Source organism: Tursiops truncatus, chromosome 5, assembly GCF_011762595.2.
Source record: "Tursiops truncatus isolate mTurTru1 chromosome 5, mTurTru1.mat.Y, whole genome shotgun sequence".
NCBI classification, from domain to species: domain Eukaryota; kingdom Metazoa; phylum Chordata; class Mammalia; order Artiodactyla; family Delphinidae; genus Tursiops; species Tursiops truncatus.
The window spans coordinates 32,927,607-32,947,189 of NC_047038.1; the positions used below are offsets into that span (position 1 = coordinate 32,927,607).

Below are 19,583 nucleotides of genomic sequence, written 5' to 3' on the forward strand. Positions count from 1 at the left end.
ACCTTTCCTTCTTCATATTTTCTAAATTTTTTTACCATAAGAATGTATTACTTTATAATCAGAAAAATATAAGTATTACTTTAAAAAAGATAGGTACAAAATTGTACTTTTATGATACATCCCAAAATATCTTAGGAGTAGGGATTGGGAGAGAAAACTCTGACCAATTAGATATTAAGAAAGAAAAACAAAAGTGATATTCTGAAGATGGCAAGTACAGTCCAACGGGTATGATCGGTGTCTTGGCTCTCCTCTGTTTTTCCTGAACTGATGAATGGCCTACTTGTCTGGGGCATTGCTTTACAGAGATATTTGAGAGCCCTGTGAGTGTCAGGTTTCCCTTAAGCCTCTAATTAATGATTAACATTGAGTATAACATCAATTGCCTTAAAGCTTTTTTTTTACTCACTAGCGTGCGGTTTGTTTTGGAGCTTGGTATTTCTGTAAACTAGCTACTGCACTGACACAAGATAAGAGTGCAGTATCTTCAGAACCCGGTTGAAAATCAGATCTGTGCTGTGAGCCAGTGAAGCACAGATTTTTATAGAAGGTGATGCTTTAGCATCTTTTCTGGTTTGTAGCCCCTGCCCCTATGTCTGTTTAAAAGAAAAATTACTGTAGCCACCAGAAAATTTAATATTCTTATGTCCCTATGGAGTTTTATAAGTTGAAATATAAGTAATTTCCTTGTTCTATGAAATCTGATAGTATTATTTTGTCCACAGGAAATAGCACAAATATACATATGATATCTTAACCTTCCTTCTAACCTTTTCTTTCCTTTTAGTTCCCCTCTCTTCCTTCCTTTTTTCCTTCCCACTTTCCTTCCTCCCTCCCTTCCTTCCTTTTCTTAGTTCTGTAGTGCTCAAATCTATTAAGCACCTGCTAAGTACATCCTTTTTTAATTTAAACTTTTCATTTAATCTTCATATTGATCCTACAAAAGAGTCAGAATTTAGTTAATTGGTTTATTGATTAATTAATTAACTCAAGGCTCAGGGAGCTTGAGTAACTTGTCCAAGGTCACCAGTTGGCATGTGTGGGCACTTGGGTTGGAACCCAGATCAGTCCTGTTCTTTACCTTTAAAGGAAAACTGTCTCTCTACTCAGAACACTTCTGACACCAAATGTGTGTGTTTTCCACGAGAACTTCTCCAGTTCTCTGTGGATACCAACTGGGTGTCCTACAATTTAATTCGTTCTAAAACTAACTACCCAGAGTTAGCATAGACCCCACAGGTTAAGGACTCAGTCCCACCAGACTGTCTCCCCACCTCAGATGCCGATCACAAGTAGTGGATCTCCAGATTACTCATACTTCTCTCTGGCTTGGCTACAAATTTGGGGTTCCCATAACCCCTCCACCTTAGTTTCTACAATTTGCTATAATGGCTCGCAGAACTTAGGGAAATATTTTACTTTCCATTACTGGTTTATTATAAAGAATATTATAAAAGATACAAATGAACAGTTTGTTGAAGAGGTATATATGGCAAGGTCTTGAAGGGTCCTGAGTGCAAGAGCTTCAGTTCCTGTGGTGTTTGGGGTACACCACTCTCCTGGCACATGGATGCATTCACCAACCTGGAAGCTCTTAAGAGTTTTTTATGGACATTCCACTACTTAGGCATGATTCATTAAATCATTGGCTATTGGTGATTAACCTAATCCCCAGCCTCATTCCCCTCTCTGGACGTTTGGGATGGGCCTGAATGTAAGTTCCAATCCTCTAATAACATGGTTGGTTCCTTTGGCAGCCAGCAGCCCCCTACAAGAGTCACTTCATTAGCATAAACTCAGGTCTTCTTATGAATAATAGGGGATGCTCCTTTCACCCCTACCACTCAGGAAATTCCAAGGGTTTTAGAAGTTCTGTGCCAAGAGCCAGGGATGAAGACTCAATATATATTTCTTATTATGTCACAGTATTGCAACATTTATATGGTATTCATATTTTTAGGAGAAAAGAATCAATATGAGACAGTTTGGAAAGTCAAAAAACAAACTAGTTCTTCACAGATAGTTTGAGAAGCATTGAACTAAAATACTAATCCAACTCAAAGTCATTCTAAAAACAACCACATATTAGGACGTATGCCTTTTATGTGCCAGGCACAGTGTTAGGGGCCACAGATTCAGAAACAGTCTATGCTTTCATGGAGCTTACAATAGAGTGAAACAATAAAAAAGCAAACAGACTCTGGGCATGAAGAGTTCAATGTGTTCCATTAAATCTCATTGCCTCTAGTTTGTGTGGATTGAGACAAAATCTTAGATCATGTGGCCATTCATTGCCACTAGTTTTAGACTCACAGCATGTGAGAACACACGTGTTACCCGTGGTGGCTATGTATTTCTTTGGAGTAGGGACCTGAGTCTGTCTGTAGGAGCAAGGATCATGAGGAATACGAAACTGCCTTCAAACAATCTTACTATATTGGGTGTATTCACTACACCCACTACAATATAGTGAAAGTGATATTCTATCTGCAAACACCAAACCATGATTCCTATCCTTCTGCTTTAGACTGCCAAAAAACGTGTTCATAAATTTTCATCAGCCTTGTGAAATATATTTTTAAATTTTAATCTTGAGTTTATAATCTTTGAATTAAACACTACAATTAATAATTAGAATAAACAAATCCTTTAAGAGGTATACTTTAAAAAAAAAAGTTTGAGAGCCTACAAGTATTCTAGCCTTGAGTCTACCTTAGGTTTATGAAGAGGTTTAGCTTGAAGTGATGGTATTTATTTTGCTTTATTATTATAAATTTTATTCAGTGGTTTGTACACACAGCAATGATCAAAGGCTGAAATAAAAGAGATTGGGAGACATTTTGAGAGATTTTGAGAGATTTTGAAATGTCCATCCAGCGGTCTCTGTTTGGTAAAGAAGACTAAAATTCATCTAGCAATGAAAAATAAGTGCTAGTTGGTACCATCTAGAAAAATAGCAGAGCTGTGAAGGCAGTTTTAAGTTGATATTCGATAGTCAGGAAGGGGAAAAAGTAAAACTGTTCAACTGATTGAGGTGGGCAACAGATAGTGAAGGGTGTCCCAATATTTCTCAGGGCAAAATAGCATGAAAGACAGTCAGGAATAATACTTTTGGCTCAGCTTTCTATATCACTGTGAATAAAGGGACTAGAAAAATTAATGAGCAGATCTAAAACATGTTACTGAGACCCTCTAGTCATCCGAGGGATGTTTCATTTCTTTAAAAGAAGAATGTTTGATAAATTCGCAACTTGCATTGAAAATTTAATCTCTCAAAGAAAGAAAATTTAATCTCCAAAAAAGTTGATGAAGCAATGAGAAAAAATTCCAACCCACAGGACTTGATTGTTTGTAAAGGGAAATCACAGCTATAAACATGTCAATTCCCAGCTCCAAAACCTTCAAAGACCACAAGTTGTTGGCTGAATGAAATACTAATAGTAAGGCCCCTCTGCAGCTTGGCTCAAGTTTCCTTTCCAGACTGAACTCCCACTTCCAAAGTGACAGCAGGGCTAGGATTTTATGTGATTCACAAGTTCTTGTTCTTCCCACTATACCAACCTCTCTCCACCATGACACTCTATTCTTCAACTAAACTGGACTCTACTATTTCCCAAAATACATCACAAGTTTTTCCAACATTTTACCTTTGCACATGCTTTTGACCTCTCCTGTACCGTCCCTGCCTTCTGTCTTCTTCAAGTAGAGGATCAGCCGGAAATAACTGTTCATTTCACAGTCTCTCCGTTCCATGCATTTGCCAACTGCCTGTACAATTTCTCTCAAGCACCAACACAACAAATGCAGTGACTAAAGTTAACCTGGCTTGTTTACTTTTTTCTGCATTATGACCCTATTATTTCTGAATTTTTAAGGCAAGGAAGACTCATATTTTCCCTTATTTTAAACTTATTTTAATCAATAATTATTGAATTCCTACCACATTCCAGACAATGGATATATATCAGAGTATAACATGTACAGGATGGAAAAAAGAGACATATACCCACAGGGCTTAATAAATACTAGATGACTAACTGTTCTATAAATATAGCTTTACAGAAGAGCAAGACACGTCCCCAAAAATGTATAGAACAAACCTGTTTAGATTTGAGCTACCATTAGCTCAGATGATAACTCAGTTATATTTCTAACATAATCCCCACATCCATCCTAATTTGGGACTGCCACATCCCTATACATCGCTGGACTGGATTTTTGTGTGCAACACTTGGGTCTTATTTTTACTTAGACTTTAGACGTTCCCACACTCCACTCCCATAGTACCATTCCTTGGGGAAGAAATACAAAACCATCTCAATCTTGGAGGCTTGCAAAGTAACTTTTCTAGACTTGATAATAAGCTGCTCATACAAGGTCCATCAAACGTGTTTGTCCCAGACAACACTGCTTCCTCAGAGACTAAGAGATTGAGCTGTTTATAAATTCCTGTTGGCATTCTGTCCTCACAAATGCTGATCATCCTTCCAATTCCTCAAAGTCAAGTGACATTTGATTAACTGGAAACTTGCATTGCTATTTCATTAATGTTCCTCCCTAGTTTGCATTACCTTGTGTTTTATAAGACCAAGGCTTTTTGACAGATAACTCATAGTTCATTTCTCTATCACACTGTGCCATTTGGACTTGCCTCCTTAACCAAAGACTATCTTCTTTGGGATGTTAAGTGTATTTGATCGCTTTCTGTGGCTCATTAAAGTGTCTCATTTTAAAAGGAAATTGTTTACCCATTTAATGAAAAGTGTTGAATGCCAATTGAGCCATTTGGGTTTATTTGGTGGGCTGTTTAAAAAAATTCTTTTTAAAAACTGGACATTTATTCCTAAGAGCATTCAAATAATTGGTTGAAACTTCCCTTAGGAAAATATGATCCCAGATTTTACAGTCACTCTGCCATCGTTCAAAGTTGTGATAAGAGTTTATTAGGGCCTGGGCTAGATTCTGGCAACCTGGCTCCTGTGAGTCAAGTGTGGGAAGCTGCAGAGAGTGCTAGACTGGGACACGCGGCAGCTTTCCATAGGCTGTTGTGGCATCCCTTAAAAATGTGGCATCCCTTAAAAAATAATTGACATCTTCAATTATGCTACATTCAAACTCTCCACAGACTCCCTGTCACCATGAGGATGAAATATAATCTCCCCACAACGCCTGAAGACATTGCACCTTCAGGCCCCTGGGAGCATCTCCAAACCCACCTCTCCTTTCCCCTCTACTCTCTAGTCACTTGTGCCTTCTTTCTGTTCTTAGCCTCTGCTCACTCCTATGTCAGCGTCACTGAACTTATCCTCCCTCACCCTGGAATGTTCTTCCTTCAGATCCTCATGTGGCTCCCTCCTTCATATCCCTTAGGCCTTTGCTCTGATGAGATATCTTCAGAGAAGCCCTTGCTAACGCTCTGTGGCTAAAGGCTCCACCCTGTTCCTGTCCTCCCCTCTCCTCTCTCCCAGTCTCTCTCTACCCCATCATCCACTTTTGTAGCACATCATCACTCTATTTCATAGCACATATCAATATCTTAAATATCATTATTGTTTTACTTATAATCTGCCTCTCTCCACCAGAATATAAGCTCCACAAAAACAAGGACTTTTTCTCATCTGCAACTATATTCCCAGCACTCAGAATCTGCCAAGATAGGTGCTAAATAAATATTTGGTTAGTCAGTAGATACATATTTAATTATAAGAGAGACTGAGCATTGCATGTGATAAGATCAAAGAAAGAAGGCAGTTATGGCAGCTGTGGCCTCCACCCTGCTGTCTGAGTAATTAGGCAATGCCCTCCTCGGCTATCTGCAGCACTGTGGTTAACGCGGCCCACCCTCCTTACAAGATGGTTTGGTGCGATTGAGCCACGAGGGGTCTCCCTTTCTTCACCACCTCAGTGGCTTATCAACATTTTCATCTCACTCACTTCCAGTACAATCTCTGAAAGAACTTGTACGTAACATTCTCCATACTGATATATGTCCATTGATGTTTTAGCAGCTCATAAGTTTGTCCTGGTGACTGGACATCCCCCTGGTTTGGAAGGCCTTCAGTATAGTACACAGAGACTTAATAATAACGCCATCCTCTTCCTATAGTTCGGAGGATGCACATTCATTAATTCATTCCACATGTACTTACGAAGCAGAGGATATTATGTTCCAGGCAGCTTTCTAGATACTGGAGATAAAATAGTCAAAAAAATGTTTTAAGAATTAAAAATCTCTGCTCTCCTGTAATTCACATTCTAGTAGAAGAATCAGACAATAAACAAAATAATTTGAAGTGAATTACATAATATGCTCAGTGTATTAAATGCTACTGAGAAAAATGTAACAGGATGTGCGGACAGGAAATGAATCAAGTAAAGGATTATAATTTTAACAGGATGGTTACAGAAACTCTCACTAAGGCGTGGAAATTTAAGGAAAGATTTGAAGGAAATAAGGAAGCAAATCATGTGAGTATCAGGAGCAAAGGTAAAGGAGTAGCAAAAAGGCTGACATGGCCAAGTGAGCAAGGTTGTAGTGGGGTTGGAGGTGGAGATAGGAGAGGCAGTCAGAGAGCTAAGAGGGGGCCAGGTCACAGGATGGTATGGACCATGATGGTAAAGACCATAGCTCTTACTCTGAGGCAGATGAGAGCCCCTCAGAAGGTTTTGAGCAAAGAAGTGACTTGATCGGCCATATGTTTAATAGGATCATGCTGGCTGCTGAGTAATAATAGACTGTAAGAGATCAAGGGCAGGAGAAGGACAGTGCAATAATCCAGGAAACAGATGATGGACCTTGGACGAGGGTGGTAATATATGCTGTTAGGAAATGTTTGGATTCCGGATAATCAATGTTTATTGACATACAGCTCAACTCTCATAAAAAAGAGAAGCAATGTAACACGGTGGATAAGAGCACAACCTCTAACATCAGATGATTTGGGTATAGCTCGTGACTCTGACATCTCCTTAATGCTTGAATTTATACAAGTTACTTGTCCGCCCTATATCTCAACATATTCTTCTGTTATAAGGGAGATAGGAGGAGGGCATTAGTTACTAATGCTAGATATTCTAACAGATCCAAAGCTGCGAAATTGCTCTAACAGGACAGTAATTTATTTCTAATTGATGTAAAGTCTCATGAAGGTGTTTCTGATCAGTGGGGTCTCTCCCATAAAAAGTGATTCAGAGGCCCATGCTGCTTCCATCTTATGGCTCTGCCATTTTTCAACTTTTGCCTTCTGAGTTCTCCCTGGGCATGGATTTCCAACCAGCAGATGGGACAGAAACAGAAGTCTCATTTGTGGAAAAATTTTAATGGGCTGAGCCTGGAAGCAATACAGTAGTTTCTGCCCCCATTTCACTGACCAGTGAACTCAGCACTTGGTCTCACAGTCACTCCTAACTACAAGGACTCTGGGATACCTGTTCTCACTGTGTGCCCAGAAAAAAGAAATGGGTTTGGTGAGCAGCTGATCAGACTTCACCACTATCAGTCTCCATCAGGGAACTATTGAGGGCGTTGGATGAGACAACATTTGGGAAGCACTTACCCGAAGCCCTGCTAAAACACCTGGTTGTTACTCACTCAGGAATGCACAGGGGAAGGAGAAAGCCACACCCCCAGGTGTTTCTCCTACCATCCAATTCAGAGTGCTTTCTGCCTGTTTGGTTGGAGGAGAGCTGGTCTTAGAAGAGTTTCCCAGTTATCTCCTTCTGTGAGTAGAAACCCAGACCCTTTCCACTCAGCTTCCTCAACATTTATTAAAACAGAATACTAACACTGATGTGAGAGCAGTAAATTTTAAAGAAGTATTTCCGTTCACATACAATCTTAGATGTCTTCCATGCTTAGTAATATAAAAAAGTAGGTATCAAAAATTCTCAAGCAGCCTTTAGTAGAACTATTCATTGAGCAGAGGAAATAGGGGCACCCACAATTCATCCCCCCTTTGCTAAAAATAAATTTCTAAACAACTTTATTGAGTTACAATTTATATACCATAAAATTTACTCATTTTAAGTGTATGATTCAATTATTTTTGGTAAAGTTACAGAATTTTACAACCATCACCACAGTCCAATTTTAAAACATTTCCATCATCCTAAAAGGTTCCCTCATGCCCATTTGTTGTCAATTCCTTCCACTGTACCCAGTCCCAGGCAACCACTAATCCACCACTTTCTGCCTCAATAGATTTGCCTCTAGGGGCATTTTATATAAATGGAATCAAATAATGTGTGGCCTTTTGTGCCTGGCTTCTTTCCCTTATAACAATGTTTTAGAGGTTCATCCATGTTGCAGTATGTATCAGAAGTTCATTCATTTAAGTTGTTTAATGGTATTCTATTGTACGGATATGCCATCTTTTGTTTATCCATTTATCAATGGATGATCATTTGAACTGTTTCCAGTACTTGGCTATTGTGAATAATTCTAGCAGGGCTCCCATCCTTGCAATGGTAGTCAGATGCTATCCTCTTAGAGGCTTTGTCCAGAGGTGGCGGTGACATCTACAGTAACAGAGTGGTATAGTGGAAAGACCATCAGATCTGACTTGGACTTAAACCTTACTTCTCTTAAACCAAAATGACTTGGACTTAAACCTTACTTCTCTTTTTTCTGAGCTATCTGGCAGGGAATAACCTCAAACTTGCTGGTATTAAGAGCCTAGAATGGTTTCTGACACAGTAGATGCTCCACAAATGTAAACTCCCACTTTATTGCCCTCGCTCCATTGCGTCACATTCTCTGTAAGAAAACTCAGAACCTCTTATCAGTGCCCGCACACGCTGAGCCAAAGTTTCTCGTATTCACACACATTGTTTTACCAAGACAGTGAGTAAAATGAGAGTACTTTCCATGTGTGGTTTGGAGGAAGCCATTTTCTCTCCTCCACTCTTCCTAGAGGTCCATAAAATAAGAACTTCTGCTCTCTCAGATGTGTTGGCTAGAAGTATCCATCCTTCTTCTAGATCCCATTTATTCCTCTCTACAGGAGAACAGTGATTTATCTGTTTGACATGTTGAAGAGTCTGATATTCATTGATCCACATTTCTCCAGTGGTCAGGTTAACATGGTAAGTCACTGCTCACGCATAGGAGGCCTCCCTCTTGTGCCCCTGACCTGGGCTTCCTGGCTCAACATGATGAGGATAAGTTATTGCTCTGGAGGCCTTACTATTCAAGTAAATCCAAATATAAATCTGGAAAAGAATATTAGGAAGTCATATAGGCCACATTCCATCTTCATTTGCCAATCTAGATTTACCTTCAAAAAAGTTGACAATATAATTTTCTGATTCCTCTGCCTAGTTCTCAATCAGCTGCCATTTTGAGGAGCAAAGGATCTGATTAATTCTCTCAAGCCCAACATATGGAGGCTGTTTTCTCTTTCAGAAACACAGAGCTGGGAATACATTCAGGCAGACTAACAGTTGTAGTCTTATTTTCCTTCCATGTGTAGAAGACTGTTCTTAGGACTAACCACCCAGTAATGTAATATTAGTATCCTATCATTTAACACAAGTTTATCCAATCCCTCTTGGGTTTCCCAAAAGAATCTGTTAGCCTTCTTTCTCTGAAGTAACAAATTACAGTTTGAGTTTGCCTCATATACCACATCAATCACTCGTTCAGTTCCTGGGATTGCTAAATGGTTGACCCAGTTGTGTAATTTTAACTGTCCAGTCATTTGGATTTGGGGTGTTAAAACAACTGAAGTGGTCTGACTACTTAGATTTAAAATGCCTGACAAACCATGATGAAGACTAAAACATCCAATTTAACTGGAAACCAAACAAAGTTGTGGAATCTTTTAGATGTGTTCGCATGTGTTCACAAGCACACAGTGTCTCTCAGGTTCTCATTCTCTCTTCCCTCCTTCCCTTCCCTTTTCCTTTTTTCTCCTTCTCTTCCTTCCACTTCTCTCTCCTTTTCATCTCTCATGTTTCTCTACTTCAATCTTTGTCTCTTTCTTTGTACACTTAACTCCCTTCTTGTCTGTATCTCTTTCTTAGAGGTAGCAAATATTCATAATGATAAAATAGGCATTTTTTATTAGCAGTGCTTCCTTCTCATTTCACCCAACATCAGAATCTAAGAAATACTAAAAAGAAATTGTTACACTTGTTTTCTGGAGGATTGAGATGAGTCAGTGAACTAGGTCATCCTGCACAAGAAGAAACAATGTGACATTGGCAGAAGGAGTTGAGATACAAGGAACACCCCACAGAACACAGCAGCTCACAGCATATTACTAAGATAGGGCAAGCCTCCCTGTAGCCCTTAGCACCATCTAAATATTTAGAATAACAACTTGAAGGTTGCCCTGTTTATTTACAATCCAATGTTATCCTCTTGGCGGCCATCCTTATCCTTTGCCTCTCTTCACCTTTTGGCCAGGGATGTTTGGCCAAGTCCCTCAGAGAACAGTAAATCACTAACTCTGTGAAGATTCAAGCCTCCAATCCCCAACAATGACCACTGAAGTAAGATAAAAGCTGAACAGTTAGGAAATAGCAGGAGACACATTAAATTTTTCGCAGAGGAAGGTCATCATCTCTGGGCTTCAAGTTAGCCTCTGATATCATAAGGTCATCCTTTAAGACTGGGAAATTAAAGGTGCAAGTGCCCCTCATGTGGATCAGCGCAGAATACACATCTGGGCACTCCCAAGAGGATCAATGCCCTGTCAGGGATGCGGCAACAATCAATTGCCCTTGTTAGGGAAATCCTATGAGCAGCTCTCCAAAGCTGATTGTTGGCCATCATTCAAAGTTAAAAATCCTCACTTTGAAGACAACTCTCAAGGACTCAGCTTTTGAGATTTTGGCTCATCAAAGTATGTTACTCTCAGTACTACAGAAAGTAACCATATTCAAAACACAACAGAGCCCTGTCTAAGAGAGAATGAGAGGAATTAAAATTTTCTCTAATGTGTAAAGGAGAGAGCACAAAAAGCCTTAATTAAAAAAATGTGATATTTGGAAAGTACTTTCTATTATGCAACAGATTACTCAGTACATCAAATGTTTGGGTTTGTTTCTCCCCCCCGCCCTGAAAAATGGGACAATTTAATCATAAGATACTTAATGCATTGCAAATTGATTTTTGTTTCAGTTCCTTCTGATTTCTTTTAAAATACACTGACAATTGTCCTGCTGTCAAGACTCACTCTAAGACACCATACGTTTTAAATATTTTATTCTGGATTTTACTTAGACCTGAAAAACTAAGTAGAGAGATGGGAAAACTTTTGTATTAATTTAATTGTATTGATTTATTAGATTTGGATGTCTAATGATTTTAGACATTTTAACGTCTAATGATACCAACCTATCAAGTATAGGAATCATGCATAATGTTAAGAGAATAACATAGTGTAGAAAATTTAACATCTTTTTAAAAAAATATTTATTTATTTAGGCTGTGCCAGGTCTTAGTTGTGGCATGCGGGATCTTCATTGCTGCATGCAGGCTTCTTAGTTGCAGCATGTGGACTCCTTAGTTGCGGCATGCGGACTCCTTAGTTGCAGCATGCATCCAGGATCTAGTTCCTTGACCAAGGGTTGAGCCTGGGCACCCTGCATCTTAAGGTACTCTATAAATATTCATTAATGACAACTGGCCCCCATATTTATTCACGATCTTTAAGGATTCTGTATCTATAAATATCAAAATATTTGGGTTAATGTTTTCTTCCTTCATAATTCTATTGGAAACAAGTTTACTCATTACAATGAGGTCATATAATTATCTTCACAGTTTAACCCTGCCACAAAAATGCTCTTTTTGTTTAATAATTAAATGTGAAAACTCATATGGTGATGATGAGTTAAATAAACCACTACCCTGGGAACAGCATCTTCATTCTTTGTCCTAAACTGACTGACCACAGTAAGTAATTTTCTTCCTAAGAAAGATATCAGGGGAGGAAAACATTTGGCTGCCTACGATATAGTCTATAAAAATGTGCTGATAGTTCTCAGGCCAAGGAGAGCTCTCCACTCCACAGTTCACTTATAAATATAGGTTGATTCCTTATACTATATATTTTTTATTGCTCTTAAAATGGAAAACTACAGATAAAAAAATAACAAACACCCATGTATCTACCACACACGGTTAACAAATGTTAACATTTGAATATGTTTACTTCAGCTCTTTTAACACAGGTCTTTTTGTTTATTGTTCATTTGTTTCTTACTGGGAAATAACCCATTATTGATAAAGTTGACATTGCCATTGTACACTTACCATGTCATGTTTCCTTCCCTCTTTCCCCACAAGAAATCTCTATCTTATGTTTGGTTTACACCTTCCTGTTCATGTTTTTATTCCTTCTCTCTATGGAAATAGACATGATTGAAACAGAGATAACCAGGTCCAATATATAGGCTTTTTTGTGTGTGTGTGTGGTACGCGGGCCTCTCACTGCTGTGGCTTCTCCCGCTGCCACAGCACAGGCTCCAGACATGCAGGCTCAGCCGCCATGGCTCACGGGCCCAGCCGCTCCGCGGCATGTGGGATCCTCCCGGACCGGGGCACGAACCTGTGTCCCCTGCATCAGCAGGCGGACTCTCAACCACTGCGCCACCAGGGAAGCCCCTATAGGCTATTTTATCATAGTATATATGTTCTTCTTACTGTTTGCTCATTGGTTTTGTTTTGTTTTGTTTTGTTTTGTCAGTGTCAATACATGTAGATATAGCTCTTTTAATTACAATAATCTATTTCATTAGTTAAATATACTACAGTTTATTTACCCCTCTATTGATTGTATTTAGATTGTTTCCAGTCTTCACTATTAAAATTAATGTTCCTTGTAAATGTCTCTGTGTCTCCGTGTGCACATATGCCAAGAGTTTCTCTGGGATATATACCAAGAAGGGGAATGGCTAGATTTTCAGGTAAGTGCATTTTTAATAATACTGTTGTCAAAATGCTGTCCAAAATTTACACTCCTACCATCACTGTATGAAAATACTATTTTTGAAGTCCTTACTTGTTATTTGCAAACTTTAAAAATGTAGAATTTTCAGATTTTGAAATTGTTGCTAATCAATGGCTATGACATTATATTTCATTATTATATTAAATGGCATCTTATTTACTACTAAACTTTTCAGAGTTGACTAGTGATTTGAGTTTCCTTTTTCCTGAACTGAATCTTCATATCCTTTGCCCATTGTTATGGCGTTGATAAGTGAAGTATATGTGGAGAACAGGCTGGGACTATGGACCAAATGGCAGTGACTTGTTGTTATAAATAAGTTAATCATGCTCAGATGTACCTGTTAAATTCTAACATGCATGTTTTTAGGCTAAATGTGATAGAGTGCTTCTTGTAACTTTGCTTAGCATCACCTGTGCTTCACACAACCAGAGAAGATCTAAAGGTTGCTGTACAGTCCAGAATAATGTCATTTAAGTTTCCTTCAAGGTGACTTTTCTGACTCTTCCAAAAACATAGATTTGTAGAATCCTGAGACTGGGATGAAAAAAGGCTATTTTAGATATGCAATATCCTTTCCACATCTTCTATTAATAGCTTCTATACCCATATTTTTAAAGCAAGGTAAAACATTTACTTGTTCACAGTAATACATGAGCTTGATCAATTGCATTCAATCCAACAAAGGAAGCAGGTACCCATTCACAATTCTCTTTTTGTATTAGGTTGCCTTTTCTGTATTTATTTATAAAATGTCTATGTATATTCTAGATATTAATCCTCTGCTCTCTATGTCATAAACAACTTCTCTCATTCTTGCTTATTGCATCTTTTGTTGTTTGGAAATTTATAATTTCAATATAGTTAAATGTATCAATATATTCCTTTACGGTTTATTCTTTTTGTGTGACTTGTTTAAGATAGTTTCTCTGCCCCAATGCAATGAAGATATTCTTTATATTTTTCAGAAAGTTATACGGTCTTGAATCAAATGGAATTGAATATATGCATATCTTTTTTCACATTTGGATATGCAGTTTGCATTTATCATAGTCTGACATATTGTAATGACACTTCTCTCATGAACTGATATCCCCTATATACAAGGTCTGAGTGATTTTTTTATTTGTTTTTTCATTTCTGCTTTCTCTTTTGTCCTTTTGATGTAGTTGCCCTTTCCTGAGCCAACACCATAGTGGTTTACATCCTGTAAGTATATAAATAAGTCTTGGTAACTGGTATGAGAAGAGTGTCTTCCTCCTTCTTTCTCTTCAGAATTAACTCAGCTGTTTTTGGACTTATACCCTTTCATATTAATTTTGGAATAAATTTCTCAAATCCCGTGAAAAACACTGCTGAAATTTTAATTGAAGTCACATGGAATTTATAGATAAATTTGGATGAGTTGAAATCTTTATGATGCTGAATCTTCATAGCTATGAACATAGTACACATTTCCATTTAATCGAGTTCCCCTTTAAATGCTTCAAAACTATTTTATAATTTTATCCATGTAAAACTAGAATATCTGTTTGCAATTTATTTCTAGTTATCTTGTTGTTTTGTCATATTGTAAATGTTTTTAAAAGATACATTATTTTCAAAGAGTTTATTCCTATCATGTATGAATACTATGGATTTCATATATAAATCTTATCCCCACCATCTAGCTGATGGATTCACTAGTTGTATGATTATATGTGTGTATAATCTCTGTGTATATATATATATATCCTTGAGTATATATGAACATATATCATAGATACTCATATATATGTATCACCAAGCTTATTATTTGGGCTGCTCCATAATACTTGTAACTGTTCAGTTTTATGAAACATTTTAAGAATATAGTTATATCTTAAAACTCAGATTACTAAGTACCAGAATTATTTAGTTTGCTAGAAAAATGTCTTAAAAGCATGGTATTAATTACTAGGGAGAATATAGAAAACATCACATAAGTCCCTGCTATGACCAAATTTGTCTTCTCAGCTAGCCAAAATAACCTCAGGAAAAATAATATCAACAATAATGATAATGACTACGTTGTACTGAGCTCTTATTGAGCTTTCTGAGCTGAGAACAAGTACTGTTCTCAGCACTTTACTGCTCTAACTCATTTAATCCTCACAGTAAGGTAAGAAAGCTAAGCAGAAGTTAGTTTGCTCAATCATGCTGCTGGCAAGTGACAGCACTTTTGAGTTTCTCTGAACGGAAAAATGTGGGATATTAGTCTGTTCTCAACTGCAGATGCTTAACCATAATTCTGAGACAACAGGACACCCCTTTGGGTTCCTGACACAACTCTGGTATGTATTTTGATTTACGTTGATCTTATCATAGTTGTGGTCTTCACTGTGAGTCATTGTAGCGAAAGATAAAAACTTTCTTTCGCCTTAAATCTGCACTATCTCCACATGCTCTGATATTAAAAAGCGGTCACAATTAAATTCACTTTTAAGCCTTTTTAAAACTTGATATGCTAGTTGATTCAAATTCATCTTAAATCATTGCTTTCTTTGAAAAACCCAAGAACTCTTAGTAGATTTTCTTGTAATTACTTTATTTATTTGGCTGTGCCAGGTCTTAGTTGCAGCACGTGGGATCTTTGTTGCTGCCTGCGAGATCTTCGTTGCAGCCTGCAATATAATTCCCTGACCAGGGATCGAACCCCGGGCCCCCTGCATTGGGAGTGCAGAGTCTTAAACACTGGACCACCAGGGAAGTCTCCTTATTAACTTTTAAATGAACAGTATATATGATCGTATATGTTTATATCAGGAAACAAAGTCCTAGGAGACTGTATAAGTCCCACAGTTCAAAGTCTCATGGAGAGTCAGAGGCAGAATTGTACTTGACAGGATTCCTAGCTAAGCTCCTTGTTTGATCTTCCATAAAATGCAGATGGAGATCTGACACCTCAGTGATATTGAAAATTAGCTTAAATAAAGTTTATCAAGTGATATAGTAATATCATTGCTTCAAAGAGAAGTTAAAATAACACCCCTGCCCCCCACCCCAGCAACAGAGAGCTTCAATTTGGGAACTTGGAGAAATCCAGTAAAATAGAGCCTTAAATAAAGTAGGTTAAAATTTTATCTCCTTAAAATTTATAATCTTCTTAGTTGAAGTTTGATTTTGTTTCCATACATTTTCATGGGTTCTACTTTCAAACTGTGTTGTGGGGAGCCCTAGCCATGTAATGTAGGTACCCTTGGGGCTATCTGAGTGCACAGGTCAAAAGGAGACTCCACTCCTGGAGCTCCAGGCCCCCACCCCTTCCTTTCTTCCTCCAGAGCAGCTCTGCTTTTATCTGTGACATTGGGTGGAGGAATAAGATTGCATTAAAGTAGTGGTTCTAAATCCACTGTTTCAGGGCATCTAATCAGCTAAAATGTCTACTTATCTAACTGCACACATTTTATTCTAAGCCTATATAGTACAAGTGAGTTGTAAAGCAGTAGACTACACTCTGAGGTCAAATGTAAAAGGCTGGCCTCCCTGAAAGAAAACCATTTCTCAGACAACACTGAATAAAGATTATGGAGTGCTACAGTTATTTATTTGATGCCTTATATAGAGTTTAGTGCCTTAAGAGCTGGATTGGAAACATCCTCTATAAATACCCCAGAGTGCCCTAAAGAACTGGTGTAATTCATTCTGAGCTTTTAGTTATTTCTGGCATCTTCAATTTACTTGGCTTTGGTCCTGATACTTAATACTTGATTCTATTTCTGGCCGACACAAACAATATATAAACAGCCATAAACACAAGAATTATTTTAAATCCACATCAGACCTGTAATTCAGTTCAACAAAAGCAGGATTTTGCGGCATCCTGCCTTCAGATGTTTTTGTTGTGCTATGTGGTAAAAGTATTTAGCATTAATCTAAGATATGTGTTCAGAGTTGAACCTCTTTCTGGTAATGATGCTGAGGTCAGAATTAAACAAAAATCATGGACATGAGCTCTGGAGTATGAACCTCTACTCCTCCACTTACTAGCTGTGAGACCCTGGGCAAATGATTTAACTTCCCTGTATCTTAGAGGCAATAATGATACCTATTCCATAGGCTGCTATAAGGATCAAATGCAAAAAATACATGTAAACCACATGGAAAAGCATCTATCATATACCTTGCGTATAGTAAGTGCTCAATCAACAAGTTATAATACAAGACTAATGTTATAAACTGTGCTATATCATACTTCTAATTTTTAGTTTCTGTTTGCCAACAATGGAGCATGATTTGACCTGCCATACAACTGAGTCTATGCTATAATGAGTTTTAGTTTATAGTCACAAATGGCCTAGATTATCCAATTAATATCAAAATTTGTAATTTAAGAAATATTAAGGAACGTCCATTAAAATTTCTATTTTTTGGAATTAACATTTTTGTTAATCTCTGGTTTTCAAAATCTCATAAAGTTATTTTTTCTCTACTATTTTCTGGGACTCAATCTCCCCATTAGGCATTTTCTCATCTAACATTAGCAACATTTAAGCCCCTCCTTTGTCATCAGTTTTGTTTGTTTCTTCTTCTGTAGGTCATCTCTTATATTAGAAAGAAAATTTTAAAAAGAAGAAAATCTAGAAAAATAGGCATGCAGTTTGGCTCTGTTCAGCTAGACTTTACTTAGCAGAGAATGGCACATTTTGATTACGCATCCTTGATACAATTGCCAATTCTTCATTCAGTTCTGGGACTGTTGATTCCCTGCCTGTCTCATTATTATCTACCATCCTTGCTTCTGAGAGTGAACACATTTTGAGGAATTAGGCCACCTAAGGAAAGGTTCTCTCCCTCTTCTGTCAAGTGCCAAGAAAGGGCCTGTAGTTAGATGAGACAGCTAGAGAGAAAGGAGAAATATTTGTTGTGACTGTGAAATAATTATCAGAATGAAGCATGCATAAATGACATCTGAGGTTGGACTACTCTGGAAGGAAACAATATTTATCAAGTGAAAGGTCAGATTGTTTGAGTCATCATTAGTACTTGATAGTTATAAAATAATTTGGGAGAAAGCATTGCCATCCACGTAAAAGACAGCAAAGCCAAAATGCTTGGTAGATTGTTTGCCTCACACCTGCTTTGCTGTCATTAGTGGCTTTGATAACCGGCTGGTCCGTTAGAAATCTAATTTAACTAACTTCACCTTCAAATAAAGTTCTCTAGGCCCTCGTCCTCCATACGTTGGAATATGTAAAGTGTGAAGAGATTTTCCTGTTCTCAATAAGCATTGTCTCTCAGATCTCAGATGAAGATTGACAATTCAATGTGTGCTCCTGTGACCCAACTGAATTCATCTCTCTGCAGTCCTATCCCACAAGGGTGTAATTTTATTTATTTTTAAATCATATTCTGAACTTTTATAAGGAAGCAAGTTTATATCAATGAATATGCCACCTGTAGAAGACCTGGTTTCTTGAAAACCTAAATTTGCTTTCAAGTAAAATTTAAAAATAATAATACCAAACACTTAGATTTATATTACACCTGTTGTCCTAGAATAATTATTTATCCCCTTTCATCTTCAAATGCATTCCACTTTGGGTGATCAATTAGATGGTTACTATATTTATATAACACTTATTAGGTGTTCTATGAAATTTATGTATATTAACTCATTTAATTTTCATAACATCTCAATAAGGTAGGTGCTGTTGTTATCCCATTTTATAGATAAGGAAATCACAGCATAGAGTCATTAAGAAAATTGCCCAAGGACAACAGAAATACTTCGAGAGGATGGAATTTGAACCCAAGCAGTCTGGTTCCATACATCTATGGTCCTACCCTCCATGCTATTGTAGACTCCATAAAGTTTGATACTTGTTTTCCTTTTCCCCCTTTGTTACACTTTTAAATGACCCTGTGGTCATGAGGACAACCTTTGGGCCTTCCCTAGAAACAATTCACATATGAACTTAAGGCCCTCAAATGCTTTGATACCCTGGGGTGTTTTGATCCAAACTTTCTGGAATTGGTTGTCTGAATAAGGACTCTGGAGAATGGAAAAAAGGGAGAAGGAAGAAGGAAGGCCTAGGTACTATCACCAGTTACCTCTGTAGGAAACCAAGCATTTATTCTCCTGGGACCATGCTATAAAAAATGGAAATGAGAAGAGAGGATGAGTTGACATTTGGAATTTAGAGATGACTGAATTGTAAAACAAAGAGAAAGATAATTTTTCATGTTTATGTAAAGATTGATATTTGAGCTAAGAGAGCATTCGCTGCAAGAAGATGCTTATAAAAGTCACTTTTAAAATAAAGGAGAAAATAAAAATGCAGAGAAAATATGAAAAATAAAATAAAGGAGAGAGAGCTCAGATCCCATTCCCAGCACTGGAAGCCAAGACTATATTTCTCAGCCACTGCCAAGATCCACCCAAATGTAGCAGGTCTGAGATCTTCAGTCACTTAAACCTGTGTAAAAAGACAGATTCACAACCAGGGACTTATGTTAAGAGAACTCTTCGGTTTCTTTAAACTTGATCCAAAGAGAGACGGCTGCTATCTGTTTCACTGAAATCCTTATCTTAGCCATTCCAACTCACATTTCCAGGCAGCTTTGGAAGTTTTTCTGAGGATACTCAAAAGTCCAAGAAGGGCA

The 19,583-nt window shown here is 37.6% G+C and overlaps 1 protein-coding gene across 1 annotated transcript in view; it reads right to left on the reverse strand.

Moving 5' to 3' along the window:
* Nucleotides 1-13,364: 13,364 nt before the first annotated feature.
* Nucleotides 13,365-19,583, reverse strand: part of AIMP1 (aminoacyl tRNA synthetase complex interacting multifunctional protein 1) — a 168,117-nt gene continuing 161,898 nt past the window's right edge. Inside the window, exon 8 of the mRNA XM_073805005.1 lies at nucleotides 13,365-13,496. Coding sequence (XP_073661106.1) covers nucleotides 13,380-13,496 — 117 coding nt within the window. The 3' untranslated portion in view covers nucleotides 13,365-13,379. The remainder of the gene's footprint in view (nucleotides 13,497-19,583) is intronic.